Source organism: Cnephaeus nilssonii (assembly GCF_951640355.1).
Source record: "Cnephaeus nilssonii genome assembly, chromosome: 23".
NCBI lineage: Eukaryota > Metazoa > Chordata > Mammalia > Chiroptera > Vespertilionidae > Cnephaeus > Cnephaeus nilssonii.
The window spans coordinates 19,014,989-19,033,631 of NC_137094.1; the positions used below are offsets into that span (position 1 = coordinate 19,014,989).

The 18,643-nt window shown below is 58.0% G+C and overlaps 1 protein-coding gene across 5 annotated transcripts in view; it reads right to left on the reverse strand.

The window, feature by feature from the left end:
- Positions 1–18,643, reverse strand: part of KIF14 (kinesin family member 14) — a 76,930-nt gene that overhangs the window by 54,582 nt on the left and 3,705 nt on the right. For all 5 annotated transcript variants that reach the window (XR_013813095.1, XR_013813096.1, XM_079763514.1 and 2 more), the window contains exons 3-22: positions 17,282–17,536; positions 15,753–15,840; positions 14,768–14,866; positions 13,891–13,943; positions 13,374–13,404; positions 12,810–12,917; positions 11,695–11,811; positions 11,246–11,361; positions 10,440–10,612; positions 9,515–9,662; positions 9,164–9,227; positions 8,705–8,889; positions 7,993–8,095; positions 6,793–6,953; positions 6,233–6,380; positions 5,651–5,803; positions 4,553–4,679; positions 3,460–3,553; positions 3,060–3,192; positions 753–847 (exon numbers count right to left, since the gene is read on the reverse strand). Coding sequence is in view for 3 of the 5 variants with exons in the window: in XM_079763514.1 (XP_079619640.1) it covers positions 753–847; positions 3,060–3,192; positions 3,460–3,553; positions 4,553–4,679; positions 5,651–5,803; positions 6,233–6,380; positions 6,793–6,953; positions 7,993–8,095; positions 8,705–8,889; positions 9,164–9,227; positions 9,515–9,662; positions 10,440–10,612; positions 11,246–11,361; positions 11,695–11,811; positions 12,810–12,917; positions 13,374–13,404; positions 13,891–13,943; positions 14,768–14,866; positions 15,753–15,840; positions 17,282–17,536 (2,451 nt within the window). In the remaining 2 variants the exon portion in view is untranslated. The remainder of the gene's footprint in view (positions 1–752; positions 848–3,059; positions 3,193–3,459; positions 3,554–4,552; positions 4,680–5,650; positions 5,804–6,232; positions 6,381–6,792; positions 6,954–7,992; positions 8,096–8,704; positions 8,890–9,163; positions 9,228–9,514; positions 9,663–10,439; positions 10,613–11,245; positions 11,362–11,694; positions 11,812–12,809; positions 12,918–13,373; positions 13,405–13,890; positions 13,944–14,767; positions 14,867–15,752; positions 15,841–17,281; positions 17,537–18,643) is intronic.

The window sequence follows — 18,643 nt, forward strand, 5'->3', positions numbered from 1 at the left end:
GCCGGGCGCGGGCTCCGGGCTCCGCCCGCTGGACGTGCCAGGGAGGGAGACGGGGCCCCCAGCGTGCGGAGCCGGGCGCAGGGGGACCACGGGGGCGGGAGGGCGGAGCAGCTCATTTCCTACACGCTCCCTTTAAATCACAGAGGCTCTCGGGAGCACCCGCCGAGCGGGCCCCTCATTCCCAGGCCTTCGGGCACAGTGCGCGAGGCGTTGATTTTTCAGCAACAACGGAGACTTCCCTGGATTCCCTCACTGTTAACCTGCCGGTCGGCAGGAAGGCAGCGAGAATCACCGACACTCATCAGGCTACAGACTTCTCTGACAATGAGGACATGAGCCCCGGCCGGTGTGGCCCAGTGGATAGAGCGTCGGCCCGCGGACGGCAGGGTCTCGGGTTCGATTCCAGTCAAGGGCACGTGCCTGCACGTACCTTGCGGGCTCCCGGGCCCTGGTCAGGGCTCACGTGGGAGGCAACCCATCAATGTGTCTCTCTCACATCGATGCTTCTCTCTCCGTGTCTCTCTCCTCCTCCCTTCTACTCTCTGAAAACCAACAGGAAAAATATCCTCGGGTGAGGACTGAACCAAAAAAATATAAATAAATAAATAAATAAATAAATAAATAAATAAATAAATAAATGAAATAAAATAAAATAAAATAAAATAAAATAAAATAAAATAAAATAAAATGACAAATAAGGACGCGATACAGACGTGCACCGGGAGCCAGCCAGCCCGGAACACGCGGCCTACCTCCTCCTGGAGAACGAGGAGACGGGCGCGTCCGTGAGGTCGGGCTCCCACTCGTCCTCGGGGTCACAGAAGAGGTCCTCGCACTTGCAGTTACTCTGGGGAAAATACAACAGATGGCTTCTGTTGGTTATGAACTTAAATACGTGGTTACATTTTACTTTTTATTATTATTTTCTTAATATATATTTTTATTGATTTCAGAGAGGAAGGGAGAGGGAGAGAGATAGAAACATCCACGATGAGAGAGAATCATCTGATCGGCTGCCTCCTGCACACCTCCCACTGGGAATCGAGCCCACAACCCGGGTGGTGTGCCCTTGACCGGAATCGAACCCAGGGCCCTTCAGTCCAACGCTCTATCCACTGAGCCACACCGGCAAGGGTCGTGGTTACATTTTAATGAAAGTTAGCAAGCTTACAGATCATCTGACAGAAGTCTAAAAAAAATCACATTCCTGGTGAAATAGAAAATCGAGCACGTGGGGCTGGGAATGAGGTGAAACGAGACCTGCTAGTGAAAGCGACAGGGTCCCGTGAGGACTCGGACGTGGACGAGAGGAGAAACACGCAAGAGGAAACCCTCGGGGGAGAAATGGAGTCGGATGTTAAGACTCAACCACTGACTCGTGGAACATTCTGATCAACTCCATTAACCACGTTCTAACAACACGCTACAGAGCACCTGGTTCAGAAACAGTACAATTATACGGAGGAATGAGTCAAGAACACTGCAGGGTCACCCGGCCGCATGATTCAGTGGTTGAGCGTCGACCTATGAACCAGGTCACGGTTCGATTCCAGGTCAGGGCACAGGCCCGGGTTGCGGGCTCGATCCCCAGTGTGGGGTGTGCAGGAGACAGCCGATCCATGGTTCTCTCTCATCATTGATGTTTCTCTCTCTCTCTCTCCCTTCCTCTCTGAAATCAATAACTATATATTTTTTTAAAATAGCCATGCGGTGAACAGTTGAAAAGAGGAAGTTCAATAATAAGGGCAACTCCCCTCCCAGGTTTTAACGGCCGCGTCGAGGTAAGAAGGATCGAATGACCTCCGTGCGGTCACTGGTGGCCTGATGACAGACGCGGTTCACATCCACGTAGGAAATTTGGAAGTTACTAACACGTATCAACACAGAGAAAGCAGGACCCCTCGCAGCCCGTCCCGCCGAGAGAACCCGTCGGCGCGCTGGTCCGACTCCTCCCGGCGGCGGGTCCTCTGTGATGAACACGCCCGTGGCCCCGGACCTGACCCCCCTGGTCCCGGAGCGAGGGCTCTCTGAACATCGTGTGGGTTTGACTCATCGGCACTACATCCGGGATTCTCATAGCTGCGATCGCACGGAGATGGGCTTGTGGTTCTCTTCTGAGTCATCTTTTCCGGTTTTGTGGCTTTCGGTTGATCTTAATCAATTGTTCTGGCGTCGGAAGGCGGCTGGGACGCCTGACTTTCTCGAAGCTCTGGGACCGTTCACGGGATTTGTCTGTCTGGAGGTTCGAAAGCGCTTCCTCACGAAACCGACTGGGATCCGCACCTCTTTTTGCCCCCCCCCCCCCCCCCTTTACTTTTATTCTTTGAGGTGCGGCTAGCTTGTTGACTAACTTCCCGGTGGGTTGCTGGCTCCTCACTCAGCTTCCATAATTCTTCTTTTACTAGAAAGCCCTTTCCTCCTGGAAAATGACCACGCTTATCGGCACAGCTTCACGTGTAACGCGATCTTAAAGGGCCTTGTCGTCTTTGTTTTGATGCCGCCCTCGCCTCGAATCCCGGGTTCCCCTTCCCGGAGAACCGGCGCCCGCGTGCCCTGATCTCGACTCGTCCACGATGGCGCTCACTCTCGGGGGCTTTCCTTTGTTTCACGTTGATTTCCTAGGATGACCACACACTCTTCCCGCAAGGAAACAGAGTCAAACCCTGCGACTCACCGGTTACTAAACACCAATGAAAGCAAACTGCTGAAATGGGTGGGTGGCACTATTTCTGGTAAGCAAATTGTGAGAATATCAAAGTGTGATTAAAAAAAGTCCTATGTGGGGTATGATTTTAGAAGACAGGAAGTAAGATATTAAAAACAAGTATGGCCCGGCCGGCGTGGCTCAGTCGTTGAGCGTTGACCTATGAACCAGGAGGTCACGGTTCGATTTCCTGCATGGGTTGTGGGCTCGATCCCTAGTGGGGGGCGTGCAGGAGGCAGCCGATCCATGATTCTCTCATCATGGATGTTTCTCTCTCTCCCCCTCTCCCTTCCTCTCTGAAATCAATAAACATATATTTTCTAAAAGAGTGTAGAGAGAGTCATAGCATGTGCACCTCATCGAGCTCCTTCAGGGCGGCCAGCTTGGACTCAAACTTCTCCAGGCTCCACAGCGTGGACACGCCGAGCCGCAGGTTCCGCACCCGGACCCGGGGGCCGGGGCCACCCCCTCTGTCCGGCACCTCGTGTCTGAAACACACCAGAGGGAAACGTCATCTTAAGACACACGTGCCCGTCACGTACACGTAGAGCTTTCTGAGCCTGAGGCACTTCCTCACGCACTGGGCCCGGGAGGAACTCCGCCCGGGTGAGGCGTGTTTGTGACGGTGACAACCGTGTGCAGGGCGTGCCGTCTTCAGAGAAACGAAAACAACGGTCCTAGTTCCTGGGAAGGGCTGCGGAGGGAAGCTGCTTTAAACGGAGGGCTGCTTTCCAGCCCGCCCACCAAGGACGCACCTGCCAAACACGTACTGCCTCTGAGCGCGGCCGCTGAGGGCGTTGGCCTCCTGGATCATGAGCGAGAGCTTCAGGGAGCCCCAGCTCGTCGGGCCTGGAAGCGAGCACACGGGGGAGTCAGTGCACACACACATGCATGCACACAGACCCACACACACACGCACAGCTCGTTGGGACTGGAAGCGAGCACACGGGAGAGTCAGTGCACACGCGCACACACACACATGCATGCACACAGACCCACACACACACACACAGCTCATCAGGACTGGAAGCGAGCACACGGGGGAGTCAGTGCACACACATGCATGCACACAGACCCACACACACACGCACAGCTCGTCGGGCCTGGAAGCGAGCACACGGGGGAGTCAGTGCACACACACATGCATGCACACACACACATGCATGCACACAGACCCACACACACACGCACAGCTCGTCGGGCCTGGAAGCGAGCACACGGGGGAGTCAGTGCACACGCGCGCGCACGCACACATGCATGCATACAGACGCACACGCACACACAGGCGTGCACAGCTCATTGGGACTGGAAGCAAGTACACGGGAGAGTCAGCACACACACACATACACACACACACACAGAGCTCTTCGGGACTGGAAGTGAGCACATGGGATAGTCAGCACACACACACACACATGCACACAGACACACCACACGCATACACACATACACACACACACATGCAACGCACACTCTAGCAATACCCCCCGGGGAAGGACAGGCCTGGGAAAGTCATTCGCTTCATGATTTAGCCCTGGCAGTGATGCTCAGTGGTTAGAATGTCGATCCTCCCACCAAAGGGTCATGGGTTCAATTCCGGGTCAAGGGCATGTACCTGGTTGCAGGTTCGATCCCCAGACCTGGTCGTGGCATGTGTGGGAGCAACCAATCGATGTGTCTCTCTCACATCGATGTTTCTCTCCCTGTCTCCCTCCCTCCCTTCCATTCTCTCTAAAAACATAAAATAAGATGAGCGGCTTTAACCCCGCGTCACAGGGTGAGGGTGGCGTGCTGCGTGCACAGCTGCAGGCACCGAGGGGCCAGGAAGCTGACGCCGGCCGCACTCACCCGGGGGCGCCCTGTCCCGGCCGCCCTGGCTCTGCTGCAGCGCCTGCACCTCTTGAGCGATTTTTTGCTTCTCGGCTTCCAGAGCCTCCAGGATCCTCGTGTGGCGGACGCTGTGGTCTTCCAGCGCCTGGGCCGTGCATCGCGGGACCACGCGTGTGCATGTGGGAGAGAGGTTACGGAGCGGGTGGGCCGCGGAACAGGCTGCCATCACAGCTCAGCTTACGGGGCGTGTGCCAGTCAGCACAGGAAGCTACCGGGAATTTACAAAACGTCTCTATGGAATCCCTTCCTTCCATAAAAACGTCACCAGGACGTCTGATGACAGAGACGACTCTCTCTTTCCACTGACAGGAAGTTAAAAAACAAACAACAAAAAAACAGCGCTCAAAGCAGCCCACGTCCAATGACCTTTGAAAACCTCACTGGACACAGATCAGCCCGTGACCGCCGACTAATGATTTAAGCAGTTCCGCCTTTTCTCCTAAAACTCTCAGGTTTGGGCCCTCGGTGTCCTAGAGCTGACCCCTGAGGAATGACCGCCGTGTCCACACTTGGGGCCACTGGGTGTTTGCTCCCACCACCACCCCCACCACAGTCTTGGAAAAGAGAAAGAGAACAGCCCTGAGAGTGACGCTGTGACGTTAAGCCCGGCTTCTCCCCGCCAGCCCGGCTTCTCCACCCACAGCCCCGCTTCTCCCCGCCAGCCCGGCTTCTCCCCGCCAGCCCGGCTTCTCCACCCACAGCCCCGCTTCTCCCCGCCAGCCCGGCTTCTCCCCGCCAGCCCGGCTTCTCCACCCACAGCCCCGCTTCTCCCCGCCAGCCCGGCTTCTCCCCGCCAGCCCGGCTTCTCCACCCACATCCCCGCTTCTCCACCCACAGCCCGGCTTCTCCCCGCCAGCCCGGCTTCTCCCCGCCAGCCCCGCTTCTCCCCGCCAGCCCGGCTTCTCCCCGCCAGCCCGGCTTCTCCACCCACATCCCCGCTTCTCCACCCACAGCCCGGCTTCTCCACCCACAGCCCCGCTTCTCCCCGCCAGCCCGGCTTCTCCCCACCAGCCCTGCTTCTCCACCCACAGCCCCGCGCTCAGCTGGGGGAGTCACCTGCTGGGCCGCCAGCTGCTCCAGCTGCAGGCGCCTCCGGTTGGCCTGCACCTCCTGCTCCAGCCGCTGCTTCGCCCTCTCCAGCTCCTCGATCCGGAGGTGTGCCTTCTGGTTACTCACCTCCTGCAGCTTCTTCTGCTGAGACTCTTCTTTCTTTAAAGAACAACAATAAACAAGTAATAAATAAATAACCAGAGCAAACGTACAAGCACTTCTCCAAGCTCCCTGGACGCTCAGAAGGGCCCGCCTTTCACCGGAGCAGGAGCCGGACGCGCTGGGAGAAGACCTGGCCCGGAGCGCCCCTGCCTCACCGGCCCGGGAGCCAGGCTCAGGCGGCTGGGGGACCCCGTGACCTCCCCATCGATGACCCAGCCCCTCAGGAGGGCGGCACTGGGTGCTTCGAACAGCAGTGTTCAGATCAGCAGGTGGCCAGGGAGGCTCCCGGGAGCGCCCAGCAGGGGGCGGACCAGAGCCAACACTCGGCCCAGAGGGGCTCCTGGTCTGGTCCCCGCAGCCACCAGTCCACAGCACCGTCCAGGAAAGGACTCGGGGCGGGGGATGGGGAGGCCGGCCCGCCCGTACCAGCTCGGCCTGCAGGGCCTCGATCCTGCCCTCGAAGGCGGCTCTCTGACAGCACAGCTCCTGCTCCGCCACCTCCTTGGCGACCTGGATGCCCTGCAGCATCTCCTGCTTCGCCCTCAGCTGCGCCTCCTGGATCTCCGCCTCCAGCCTGCGAAGCACCGACCCCCGCGGGGCAGCGTCAGGCACGGAACCCCCGCGGGGCAGCGTCAGGCACGGAACCCCCGCGGGGCAGCGTCAGGCACGGAATACCCGCGGGGCAACCGAGGCACGTGCCCTTGACCAGGAATTGAACCCGGGACCCTCAGTCCGCAGGCCGAGGCTCTGCCCCCTGAACCACACCGGACAGGGCGGGCTTTTGTCGATCCCAGTTTACATTCCACGTGATTCTGTCTTAGTCTCAGGTGCACGGCGTCAGGGTTAGAGGTCATAACCACAGCAGCTCTGAATCGTGTTAAAATGCTTCCCATTAAACAAAAACTTCAACCTCAAAACTCCCCTCCGGGACCCCTCCCCCTGCAGCCCTCCCCCCCAACTCACTGCTTCAGACCCACGACACTCACTGCGATCGCTGGGCCGCAAGCCACTCGTTCTTGGCGAATTCAAAGTCCTTCAGGCCCTCGCCGGCCGGGGCGCCTCCCGCGGGCGGCCTCGTCCCGCTCCGGACCTCCGCCGGGTGGTTAAACCTGAAGTAATGGTCTCCCCCGAGCACCACGCGGTCGCCCTGCAGCACACACAGCGACCGCTGCCGGGGAGTCCGGACCGAGCAGGCGCCTGGGACAGACCCCAGCTCGGCGACAAAGGACGGGCGGTGTTGTTAACGAGAAACACGGGTCAGAGGACGGCACGGAACCGTCTGCACGTGTCACTTCCTGGGTGTGTCACAACAGCCCCCGAGACACGTCGCGGCCGCGGCCGACTTCCGGAATGAGGAGCCGGAGCGCAGACTTAATGAGGGCGTTCAGGGAGCCTCTCCCGGCAGACACCGTTAGGGACCGGACCCAGACACACACACACACACACACACACACACACACACATGCACATGCACACGCGCGCGCACACACACACCGTTAGGGACCGGACACACACACACACGCACATACACCGTTAGGGACCGGACCCGGACACACGCACACACACACATACACACACACACACACACGCACACACACACACACACAACCAGAAAAAGCCTGGCCGGCGTGGCTCAGTGGTAGAGCATCGACCCTATGACCCAGGAGGTCACAGCTCGATCCCCAGTGGGGGGCGTGCAGGAGGCAGCCGATCCATGATTCTCTCTCATCATTGGTGTTTCTCTCTCTCCCCCTCTCCCTTCCTCTCTGAAGTCAATCAAAATATATTAAAAAATAATAATAATAATTTCACATGAATCCCTCCCCGACACTCGGGTGCATAGGCAGGGAGCCTGCATCATGGGGTGCCCGTACCCCTGCTCCCCGGCATGATCATCACGGTGCTCTCTGTGTCCGGGCCTGGGCAATGCACAGCCAGTCCATTCACCAGCTTTTCAAAGGGCAAAGGGCAAAGGGCAGGGCCAGGGCGCCACCCGTAGGCCTGGGGACACCATGATGAGGACTGTGGGCAGCTCGCCTGGTCCCCCAGTCACACGGCTCTTGTCTTTGCACCAAAGGAGGCGGTGAATGAACAAACAGGAAGGGGGGTCTTCAAACCGAAACGCAGATACGTGAACGGCCTGCCCAGGGCCAAACGCCTTCGCCCGCCTCACGGCGCCCGCTTACGTGGTGCAACACGGTGGGCCCCAACACGAGTTTCCCGTTCACGTATGTCCTGGCTTCCCCGACGGGGGCGATGCTCACGGTCCCGTCGACGTTGCTGATGGTGCTGTGGGGAGGGAGACACAGTCACCGCTGCGGACAGAGGACGGGGCAGGAAGAGGGGACACGGGACACGCCGTCGTGTCGGGGTCACGCCTCTGGGGTGAAGGTGCAGATCAACGCGGGACAGTAACACGACTCTCTCCCTTCCTCCAACCAGGCTTTGGGTTTCGGTGCAAAAGCCGGGCCGGGGTGCAGGAGGCAGCTGATCGTGAGTCTCTCTCATCATTGATGTCTCTCTCTCTCTCTCCCCTCCCTTCCTCTCTGAAATCCATACAAATATATACATTTTTTTTAAAGCACCTTTCTATTCAGAGAACTGGAAAGAAACCCAGAGCGAAGTCGTCTTTGGACTAACAGGATAGAAAAGGGGGAGAGGATGACCCCACAAATGGGACGAGTCTGTATGATCACGGGACACCCGAGGGGCACTGTTTCAAAAGCAGTTGTGACCAAAATACCCACAATGCACATCTTCCTCCCTGGGACACTCCTCCTGGTAAGATACACTGGAAGGATCACGCCAAGGATCCAGGGCATGCGTGTGCCTCCCGTGAACAGGTCGGCCACCCGCAGACAACGGCCAGGGCCCTCGTTTCGGAGAAGGCTGACCTACCAGTGCTCGTCGGCCACCAGCGCCCCGGACAGCTGGATGTCGGGGCTGGAGGCGGGGCCGCGCTTCCCGACCGCGGTGGTGCCCTCCCGGATCACGTACAGCAGCGCCTCCGACAGCTGCGGGTCCTCGCTCAGGTTGACCAGGTTCGGCAGGCGGCTGTCCACCTGGAAGGTGACTCCCGCTCTCTGGAGCCGGAGGGAGGAGAGACCCGTGTCCACAGCGTGGCGCTGGGAGACGCGCTTGCAGTGAGCGGTCCCGGTGCAAGGTTTCTGGCTCTCAGCTAAGGGCGTTAATTTCTCCGCGGGACGTCCCAGCGGGGCCCCGATGCCCCTCACATTCCAAACGCCACCCGGACCTCCACACGCCTGGACACGGACCCTCTTTAGGGCCCTGCTTCCTACAGGGACAGCCCTGCTCCGAGTTTAATCTGCGTTTTGCTGGCCCTTCTCTGACGCCTACCTGTAACTCCTGGATTTCGTGGTGTTTTCTTTTTTCAGCCTGTTCAAATTTTTCTTTCCACGCTCTTTCCGAAAACAAACAGAATTCATAGTTAAAAGTATATATATATATATATATACATACATACATTACATATATATATATATTACATATATATATAAATATATATATAAACAAAGATTATGAAACCACTTGGGATTAAATGAAATGGCCTGGGGCTGGGCAGCTGCACACCTGGGGGGCGGGGCCAGGAAGGGCGAGGCTGCACCGTCCAGGCCCCGCCCACCCATCTGACCCCGCCCCCGCAGTCCCTGGCCCTGCAGCCCGGGTCCCCCCCTCCTCGGCCCCCACCTCTGCATCGCCACCATGGCTCGCTCCTGCTCGTGCAGCCTCATCCGCAGGGATGTGATTTCCTGCCGGCAGAGCCGGTACCGCTCGGGGTCAATGTGCTGGCGGCTTCTGTGAGCAGCTTTCAGCTTCTCAATTTCTGCTTTCAGTTCTAAATATTTATAAGGAGACGCACGATGGATCCAGAATCACCTCCGCCAGAGGTCAGCGAGGCCCTCCGATTCCCGCTGCGCTTGGGAGTTTTAAATCTTCCCAAGGCCACTGCCCCTGCGGAACCTCCACGCCTCCCTCCCTGGCCCTGACCGGAAGCGCCCCTGCGTTACTGAGTCTGCCCTCCGGGGAGGATGGCCTGTGGTCCAAGCGGGACGCCTGAGGAGGGGGAGCTACGGATCCCACTGGGACGGACAGACAGACGGACAGGGGACCGCGCTCGGCAAACCCACAAGGACCTGCCGGCACAGAGCAAAGGTTTGCCCGCTGGAAGCACACGGTGATTCTCACGAGAAAGGTCGCCTGAGTGAGGGACCCAGGAGGATGGACCGGGACAGAGCAGCTCGCCCCTGTGAGGCCACCCCGGCCCCTCCTCCCCTCCTGCTACTGCCACGGCCGAGCCCGGGCCCGGGAGGTGGCCGTGGCCGAGCACTGAGGCCCGGGAGGTGGCCGTCCACACGAGCACTGAGGCCCGGGAGGTGGCCGTGGCCGCGCACTGAGGCCGGGAGGTGGCCGTCCACACGAGCACTTTGCTCCCGGCCCCTCACCGCTCACGCTCCCTCCCGGCCCCCGCGCTGCCCTCCACCACAGCAGGTGACGGCCAAGGTCATTACAAAGAGGCCCCGGAAGTAATTCTGAAGTCGCACATGTCCGTCCGTCTGTCCGTCGCCCAAACTGTCATCGGAGAGGCCCCGCGGCGCAGGGGGCGGGCGCTCACCGCGGATGAGCTGGGCGCTCGTGTCCTCGTTCACCCGGGCCACGTTGACGATGCTGCGCGCCTGGCGGGCGTAGCGCAGGGTGCTCAGCGTCTCCTCCAGGCTGCTGGCCGCCGGGCTCACCGTGGCGATCATGGCCGTCTTGGAGTTGCCGCCCAGGCTTTCTTTCAGCAGCCTGCGGGGGCGGGGCGGGTCAGCCTCCGCCTGGGCCCCCTCTGCCCACGGCAGCCGTCTCCCCACCGCACGGGGCGGACCCACAGAGCGGACCGCACGGGGCGGACCCACGGAGCGGACCGCACGGGGCACAGGGCGCGGTCTCCCTCCGCGGGCCCTCCCCGGCCTGCAGCTGTGCTTCCGTCTCATGGACGCTGTTCTCTCTGAGTTTCTATTTCAGAAGCAACAACCTGTGCACAGGCCCTAAAACACGCTCAACTCCCAGGCGTTCCGTAGGATTCCTCTCCCCGGCCGCACCGGAGCCACCTTGGGGAAGACACTCCACGCTCGGTCACCCGATTCCGGGGCCACCACGACCTACTGAGCGGGGAGGAGCTCAACACATGCTGAAAACGACAGGGGCCCCGGCTCAGCGGACAGGGTCCCGGGTTCGATTCCTGGTCAGGGCACAGGCCCAGGTTGCAGGCTCCATCCCCAGTGGGGGACGTGCAGGAGGCAGCCGATGCATGATCCTCTCTCATCATGGATCTTTCTCTTTCTCTCTCTCCCTCCCTCCCTCTCCCTTCCTCTCTGAGATCAACAAAAATATATTTTTAAAAATAATTTTAAAAAATAAAGTTCAAAGGACACTTGCCAGGTCAGGACCGACTCCCGGTACGGAATAAACGCTCTCCGGCGGCCCCCGTGCTCCGCCAGCGCGGAGATGACCTTGCCCAGGGTCAGCAGGGACTTGTTGATGCTCACGCCTTCCTGTGCGCGAGAGACACCCGCGTGAAGGTCAGACCGCTGCTCAGAACAGGGCGACGCCACCCTCTCTCCCACAAGCTACCAGCTGTCTCGTGACCCCCACTTCCTAACGCTACTGGAGAGTGACCGCAACCAAAAAGCGGGGCCTCTGACACCCCAGCAGTGCAGACGGAGCTGCGGGTGGAGAGGTTTCTTGCTGTGGTTGAGCGCGTCTCCCTGGTAACCTCCTAAACATAAAGCCCGGGGAGCAAGCCCCGCCCCCGGAGCAAGCCCCGCCCCTGGGAACAAGCCCCTCCCCCTGGGAGCAAACCCCGCCCCCCGGGCGAGGCCCGTCACCCTCAGCAGCTGCCCGCTGGTGCCCGCCGGCCCTTGGCGCTCGCTGCCCGCCAGGTCCACCAGGCTGATGCGGCTGGTCACCGCGTGGTCGTGCTCCTCCCCGTCCACCAGCTCCGTCTGCGGCAAAAGGGGGTTAAAGTGACTCGGGGCGTCAGTCCCTGGTGACTCGCCCCCCAGGGGAGTCTGCGGGAGGGAGGGGAAGCTGTGAGGAGGGCACAGGCCCCTCGCTGGTTTGCGAAGCCGAGCGACCCCTCCTTGGACCTGCGATCGTGGGAACACGCTGAGCCGTGCGCGGATTGTCCCAAAAATGAAAGAAACGGCTGGAAAGGGACAGAAAGCCACAGCGTTTAAGGAAACAACCATGAGCAGATGCGAAGCTTAATAACGGGTGGAGGTGCTGTTTTTCCCAGCGTGAAGGTACCAACGGGTTTCAAGCGGCAGGAGGAGCCCTGGCCGTAGCTCAGGTGGTTGGAGCATCCGCCCCAGACACCAAGGCTGTGGGCTCCATCAGAGCACACACAAGAACCCACCAATGAATGAAGGCATCAGCAAGTGGGACAACACATTTATATCTCTCTCTCTCTCTCTCTCTCTCATGAAAAAACAAACAAACACAGCTCTTGGACCCAAAGCAACGTAAACGTCCAACGGTCAAGACAGGAGGAAGTCTAGTCAACGGGACGTCGGGCAGCCGTGAGAAATACTCTGCAGAGATTGGCGGTCGCATGAACTTGCTGCGGAGCTTGTAAACTCGCTCGGGCGGAACCCTCACACAATTGAAACCCGGTCACCAAATGGGTAGAGCGGTTTTATGGGAGCCACGGGCCCTATAGCTGAATCGTAAGAAACCTTTTACTTTCCGATGGGATTTCCCAAATACGGTACGATAATCCCCAGGCATTACTGAGAACGGATCACATGTTGATATAACACCCATGACATCGGGGTAAATTAGTAACAGATATTATTGGTTTTTAAAAGTGAGGAAAACGTACAGCCATACGCACCAAACCTGATTCAGTTGTTGAGTCTTATATTTGCTAAAACCCAACGATGTCAGGTCCTTTGACCTTTGACTGACAGGAGAGAGAAGCAGCAGGGGACGCGGGACCCACCTGGGTGCGGGTCATCAGCAGCGTGAGCACCGAGTGCGAGCGGGAGCTCTTGTCGTTCATGCCGGTGGCCGCCGTGGCGCGCTGCTTGCTCCCCAGCTGCAGCCAGCCCTGCGGGGGGGGAGAGGCCAGGCTGCGGGCGGCGGCCACGGGGCGAGGCCACCCGCACCGCCCGTGACCCCACGCTCGTCAGTTCATAGAGTGAAACCACTGACCCATGTTCATCGAGCCGTCACCTGTGTGCCCGCCGCCCTGTTGCGTCTACCTCTGAGAGCTGAGTCGGGAAATAATAACTTTTTTTTTTAAGTCTTTGTTGTTGTCTTACATAGGTCCTCCTGGGAAATGATAACTTTAAAAGGCAACTTCTATAACTCTACGCTGACGTGACTTATTTTTAGTTCAGAAGAGAAATGCTCTTGAATAAAGTTCAACGAACGCAATGTGCTCGTGACAAATGAACGAGATGAACCGTTCCCTCCTGCGACCAGCAGTTAAGGAGGGTCTTCTCACATGCTCAAGGCCACAGTCACTATCCCGGGGGGAGAAGGTGAGTACCACCCCTCTTACCTGGATGTCCGAGTAAGAACCGACAGCGTTCCTGGTGGGAAGGGAAAGATCAAAGTCGGTTACGCTCTTGTTCTCGCACAGTAAGTAGGGAAGCCCCTGAGGGTCTTCACGTGACAACATTCCCGGTTTCCGTGACAACATTCACGGTTCCCGTCCTGGTCAGGGCATAGGCCCGGGCTGTGGGCTGGATCCCCAGTGTCAGGAGGCAGCGGATCCATGATCCTCTCTCATCACTGATGTTTCTCTCTCTCTCTCTCTCTCTCTCTCTCTCTCTTCCCCTCTCCCTTCCCCTCTGAAACAGATAAAAAGTATTTTTAAAAACCGAACCTCTTCCCAGGAACTCATCTCACACCTCCTCCCCCGGCGGCGTAAGGAGCAGATACAAACAGCAGCGGGAGAGGGGACAGAGGGAGAACACCAAGCATGTCCCACTCGGTGTAATTCACGGTCTGCGCCAGGCCCCACGGGTGCGGGGAAAGGTACAGACAGGAGCACACGCAGCGGCCACGGTACTTACACGGCCAGAGCTTCGACATACGGCCCAGAGACGGGGTGCTCCCGGACCCTCAGCTGTGAAGCAAGTGGGAGTGGCGGTCAGGGCACGGCAGGGGGTCGTGCAAAGGCAGTTCTCAGCGGCTTTTCCCTACGCTCCAAGTTTAAGGTCAAAACATCTGTCTTCACTTCACCCAGGAATAAATTGCAAGGTTCCCACAGAAACCAAACCGTGAGGCATTAACACCGCCTCAAGCCCGGCTGCTGGGGCTCAGTGGCTGAGCACCAGAGGTCATGGTTCGATCCCCAGTGTGGGGTGTGCAAGAGGCAGCCAATCAGTGAATCGCTCTCATCACTGATGTTTCTATCTCTCTCTCCCTCGCCCTTCCTCTCTGAAATCAATAAAAATATATTCTAATAAATAAATAAATAAATTTTAAAAAAAACTTTAAATTCTAACAGCATTTTTTAAAAGTTTATGTATTCATGAAATGTCCTACTTCACAGGAAATATTGTCTACGGGATATCAATTTGCCAAATAATCCAGTGACGAGCATTGCTATAACAATACAATTTTTGTGAGCTTCTACTGCTTTTTACCTTTACAGACTTTTTGGGATTCAGTGTCTCAGTGGTCCAACTATATATTGGAAGAAGCATCTTTTATGCAATACTTGCTTAAAATAAAAAGGTTCAATTTAGTAACTCACTTAATTTCCACTGGCGATAATGCTCAGCTTATTTACTAAATAACAATAAACTGTAGCTCCCAGGCACCTGCTATTATACAGCAGCATTCTAGTAAGCATGTAAGTCCTCCATGTCACCTGGAGAACGCGTGGAACCACAGGCATTTATGAAAACAGACATCAGGAGCGAGCAACCAACGCTGTCCTCTTACCGGCTGCTTCCTCTGCCTGCTGCCCCCTCTGCCCACCAGCAGGTCGTGGATTTTTTCGTTATAAACTTCGAAGAAGCTCATTTCCAGGTGGTACCTGACCTGGGAGGAGAGAAGCTCAGGCTGCAACCTCACTCCTAAAGCCTCGCGTGGTCTGCAAACTGCACCCCTCCACCCTCCACCCTCCACCCTTCACCGTCCCCCCTCCCCCCTCCGGCTCCGGCTTGGAGCAGAGCAGTTTACACACCCCATTGCTCCCAAGTCCTCGCTTTCCAATCGCTGCACCAGCTGCCCTCTGCCTGGGGTGCCCCACCCTTCTCCTGGGAGCCCCGCCCTGTCTGGATGCCCCACCCTCCCCCGGGGTGCCCAGCCCTCTGTCTGGGAGCCCCGCCCTCTGCCTGGGGTGCCCCGCCCTCCATCTGGGGTGCCCCGCCCTCTGCCTAGATGCCCCGCCCTCCACCTGGGGAGCCCCGCCCCCTGTCTGGGAGCCCCGCCCCCCCAGTGATGACTGTCCTTCACAAGCCCAGCTGCCCCCTGAGAAGACCTGCCCCTCCCCTCCCGCGGTCCTCCCCTCCCGGCAGCCCTGCTCCTTCTGGGACAGGGTCTCCTGTATCAGCACTTGATGGCCGTCCTCCATTCCGCTCTCTGACCACAGGGACAGGGGGCTGAACTCCCAGCTCCCACGTCAGCAGCGTCTCCGCTTCTCTCTGCTTCACGCCCGTCGCTCGGGCCTGTGTCCTCGCGGAGTCTGTGCCGCCGGCTGGGTGCGGGGACACCCACAGCGCTGCCCGGCTCCCTGGGGCACAGCAGACTCGCACACCCGCCTCCTCCGCCGGGAGGAACGGACTGCAGGCCCGCCCGCCCTCCACGGCGCCGAGGGACATGAGGGCCCGTCTCCCTCTGGGGGCCTCCGCAGGGGCCCGACTCTGAGGCCACCCCGCTCTGGCTCTCCCAGCCTAACACAGGCCTGCAGGCCCCCGGCACCTACCTCCTGGGTCTGGTTTTTGGCCACTTGAGCAAAAAGGTCTTCGCAGAACCTTGGGATGATCCCCGGTTCCTCACCGAATCCCATCATCCTAAATGAAGAGGGGGCGTAAGGCTCAGCAGGCCTTTAAAACTCCACGTGATCACCCCAATCGGCACGTGGATAAGGGGGTGAGGCTGAGTGAACAGGCTAGAGGGGCCAGGAGCCCCCAGAAGCTGAGAGGCAGGAAGGACCCTCCCTGGAGCCCTCGCAGGGAGCCCAGCCCCCGACACCCCGATTTCAGATTCCGGTCCCAGAACGGGGAGCCCCTGTTCCTGTTGGGTGAGGCCAGTCTGTCGTCATCGGAGCGGCAGCCCCAGGTAACAGACCCTCCGTGCCCCTCCTTTTGGGCTTTGACCGGGTTCTGGGAACAGCTGAGCCCTGTGCCCCCGCAGGGAGCCCCCCTAGACCTCTCACTGCCGGGCTCAGGGAGACCCATCCCTGTGTCTGTGCCTCGGCCCTGTGTCCCCTCCCCCCCACCCCGGGCTCTGGGCAGGGACAGTGCAGCGGGCACAGCAGGCAGGCTGCTTGGTGGAAGCGCAGGCCACGTGGCTCGGGGAGCCCCCAGCTACAGGATGATGGGGGTCCTCCCAGCCCCATCTTCACCTCCGGGCCTTCCCCCTAATGCAAGCATGTCAAACTCATGGCCCACGGGCCGCATGCAGCCCACAACCAATATTTTTGCGGCCCAGCCAATAGAACGGTATGCAAGAAACGTTTTAATAAAAATCTCCTAACTTAATTTTTACAATATCCTGTCGTAATTATTAATAACAAACTACAACGTTCGCTAATGACTGATGACTATCATCGTGTTGCATTCAGTTCCCTTACGCGCAGGCGCGCTATTTCTCACCACGAATACCAGCAGCGAGTGTTTCAGCAGCCGATGGCCACGGCATTAGTCTCGGACTGACTTGTTTGATGTGGGCAAAAGGAAATATTTCGCTTTCAGAGAACAAGAAAAATAGATGTGCAGTACATTCATTCATTTGTGCAGTTATTCGGTGTCTGGTAAGTTAATGTTCAAGCAAAAATATTAATTTTTATTAAAATGGTCTATTACTTTATGTTCACGATGACTCATTTATTTCAGCCCTTTGTGTTCAGCACATCTCTATCAGAATAAACCCACGCTTCTATGGACATTGAAGCTTTTGTTTTTTTGCAGCCACGTACACTTCAACCTTGTTTATTTGGCCCGCATTAGCCTTTGAGTGGGACATGCTTGCTTTACAGTAAAACGAGGCCAATGACTCTCAAAAAGGTCCATGGCTCTCGGGCATAAACTGGAGCCTAGAGGTTAGGCAGCTGGACCAGGGGTGCGGGGACCAGCGTGTACACCGAGCAGACCTGAGCCCGGATCCCCGTGGTCTCAGAACCGTGTGCGTCCATCAAGCCAGGCCGCTTCTCAGGAAAGACACACACACACACACACACACACACACACACACACACGCCCCCCCCAGAGCCACGTCTGCGGCGACACTCACGTGTACGACTTCCCGGAGCCCGTCTGCCCGTACGCGAAGAGGCAGGCGTTGTAGCCCTCCAGGGCGCGGGCCAGGAGCGGGGCCGCCAGCGTCTCGTACACGGCGGCCTGGCTGGCGTAGCACGGGTGGCGCTCGTCAAAGGACCAGAAGGAGACGTCGTAGAGGAAACGGTACGCCTGCCTCAGGTCCGGGTGCCGCACGGCGATTTCCTCCCCGTCCAGGAAGACCACCTGGGCCGCGTCCTCGTCCTTCTCTCTTCGAGGGGCACCGAGAAGAAGGTCAAGTTACCGCCGCTGTTCTGAGTATGAAGCCCTCACAACTACTCCAATAGAACACTCCTCCGGGCGGGACGATGCTTCAATTTTATGTGGAAAATACAACGGCCGGCGTGGCTCATTGATTGAACGTCGACCTATGACCCAGGAGGTCAGGGTTCGATTCCCGTGCAGGGTATATGCCCGGGTTGCGGGCTCCATGCCCAGTGTGGGGTGTGCAGGAGGCAGCCAATCCATGATTCTCTCTCATCATGGATGCTTCTATCTCTCTCCCTCTCCCTTCCTCTCTCTGAAAGCAATAAAAACATTTTTTAAAAAGGGAAAGAAAATGCAGAGCAGCAGGCATGATTATAATGTGTTTCCGAAACACAGTTCCCGGGGCTCCTGCCTCCACTCCAGGGAAGACGGAGCCCCGGTTTCTCGCCCGGAAAGTGGACCCTACTTTTACGGCATTTTCCATCTTTTCCCTGCGCCCCTTGATCTCTCCCTTTCCCCGCTTGCTGGGGTCTACCTGTCCGCTTCAGTTCAAATCTGGAAACGTACTTTTCGTGTTTTATAAAGAAACTTCAGGAGCACAAGTCTATAGAAAGCTGGCAAGGTGTACATGTAACTCCAGCAAGCCCAGCTGACCGTTTCTGCTCCCCGCTGCCCCCCAGGTCCCTCCTGCCCCCCAGGCCCCTCCCTCGGAGCCTCGGACCTTCACGTCCACCCTTCGTCCACCTCAGACCCGGTGGAGACCTCTCACTGGCTCCCGATCTGCAGACAGCACTGGGTCCTGGTCTGGCCCTCGATATCCCTTTTCGCCCCCAACTCACTTCCGATCAGAATTTACCCTGGAAACCACCTGGCCCATCCCTGGGGCACGGCCAATCCCCTAAATTTACAGTGGTCGGCAAACTCATTAGTCAGCAGAGCCAAATATCAATAGTACAACGATGGAAATTTCTTTGGAGAGCCACATTTTTTAAACTATATAGGTAGGTACATTGTTATTAACTTAATTAGGGTCCTCCTAAGCTGGCCTTTGCTAAACACGCAAGGGGCCAAAGAGCCGCATGTGGCTCCTGAGCCACAGTTTGCCAACCAC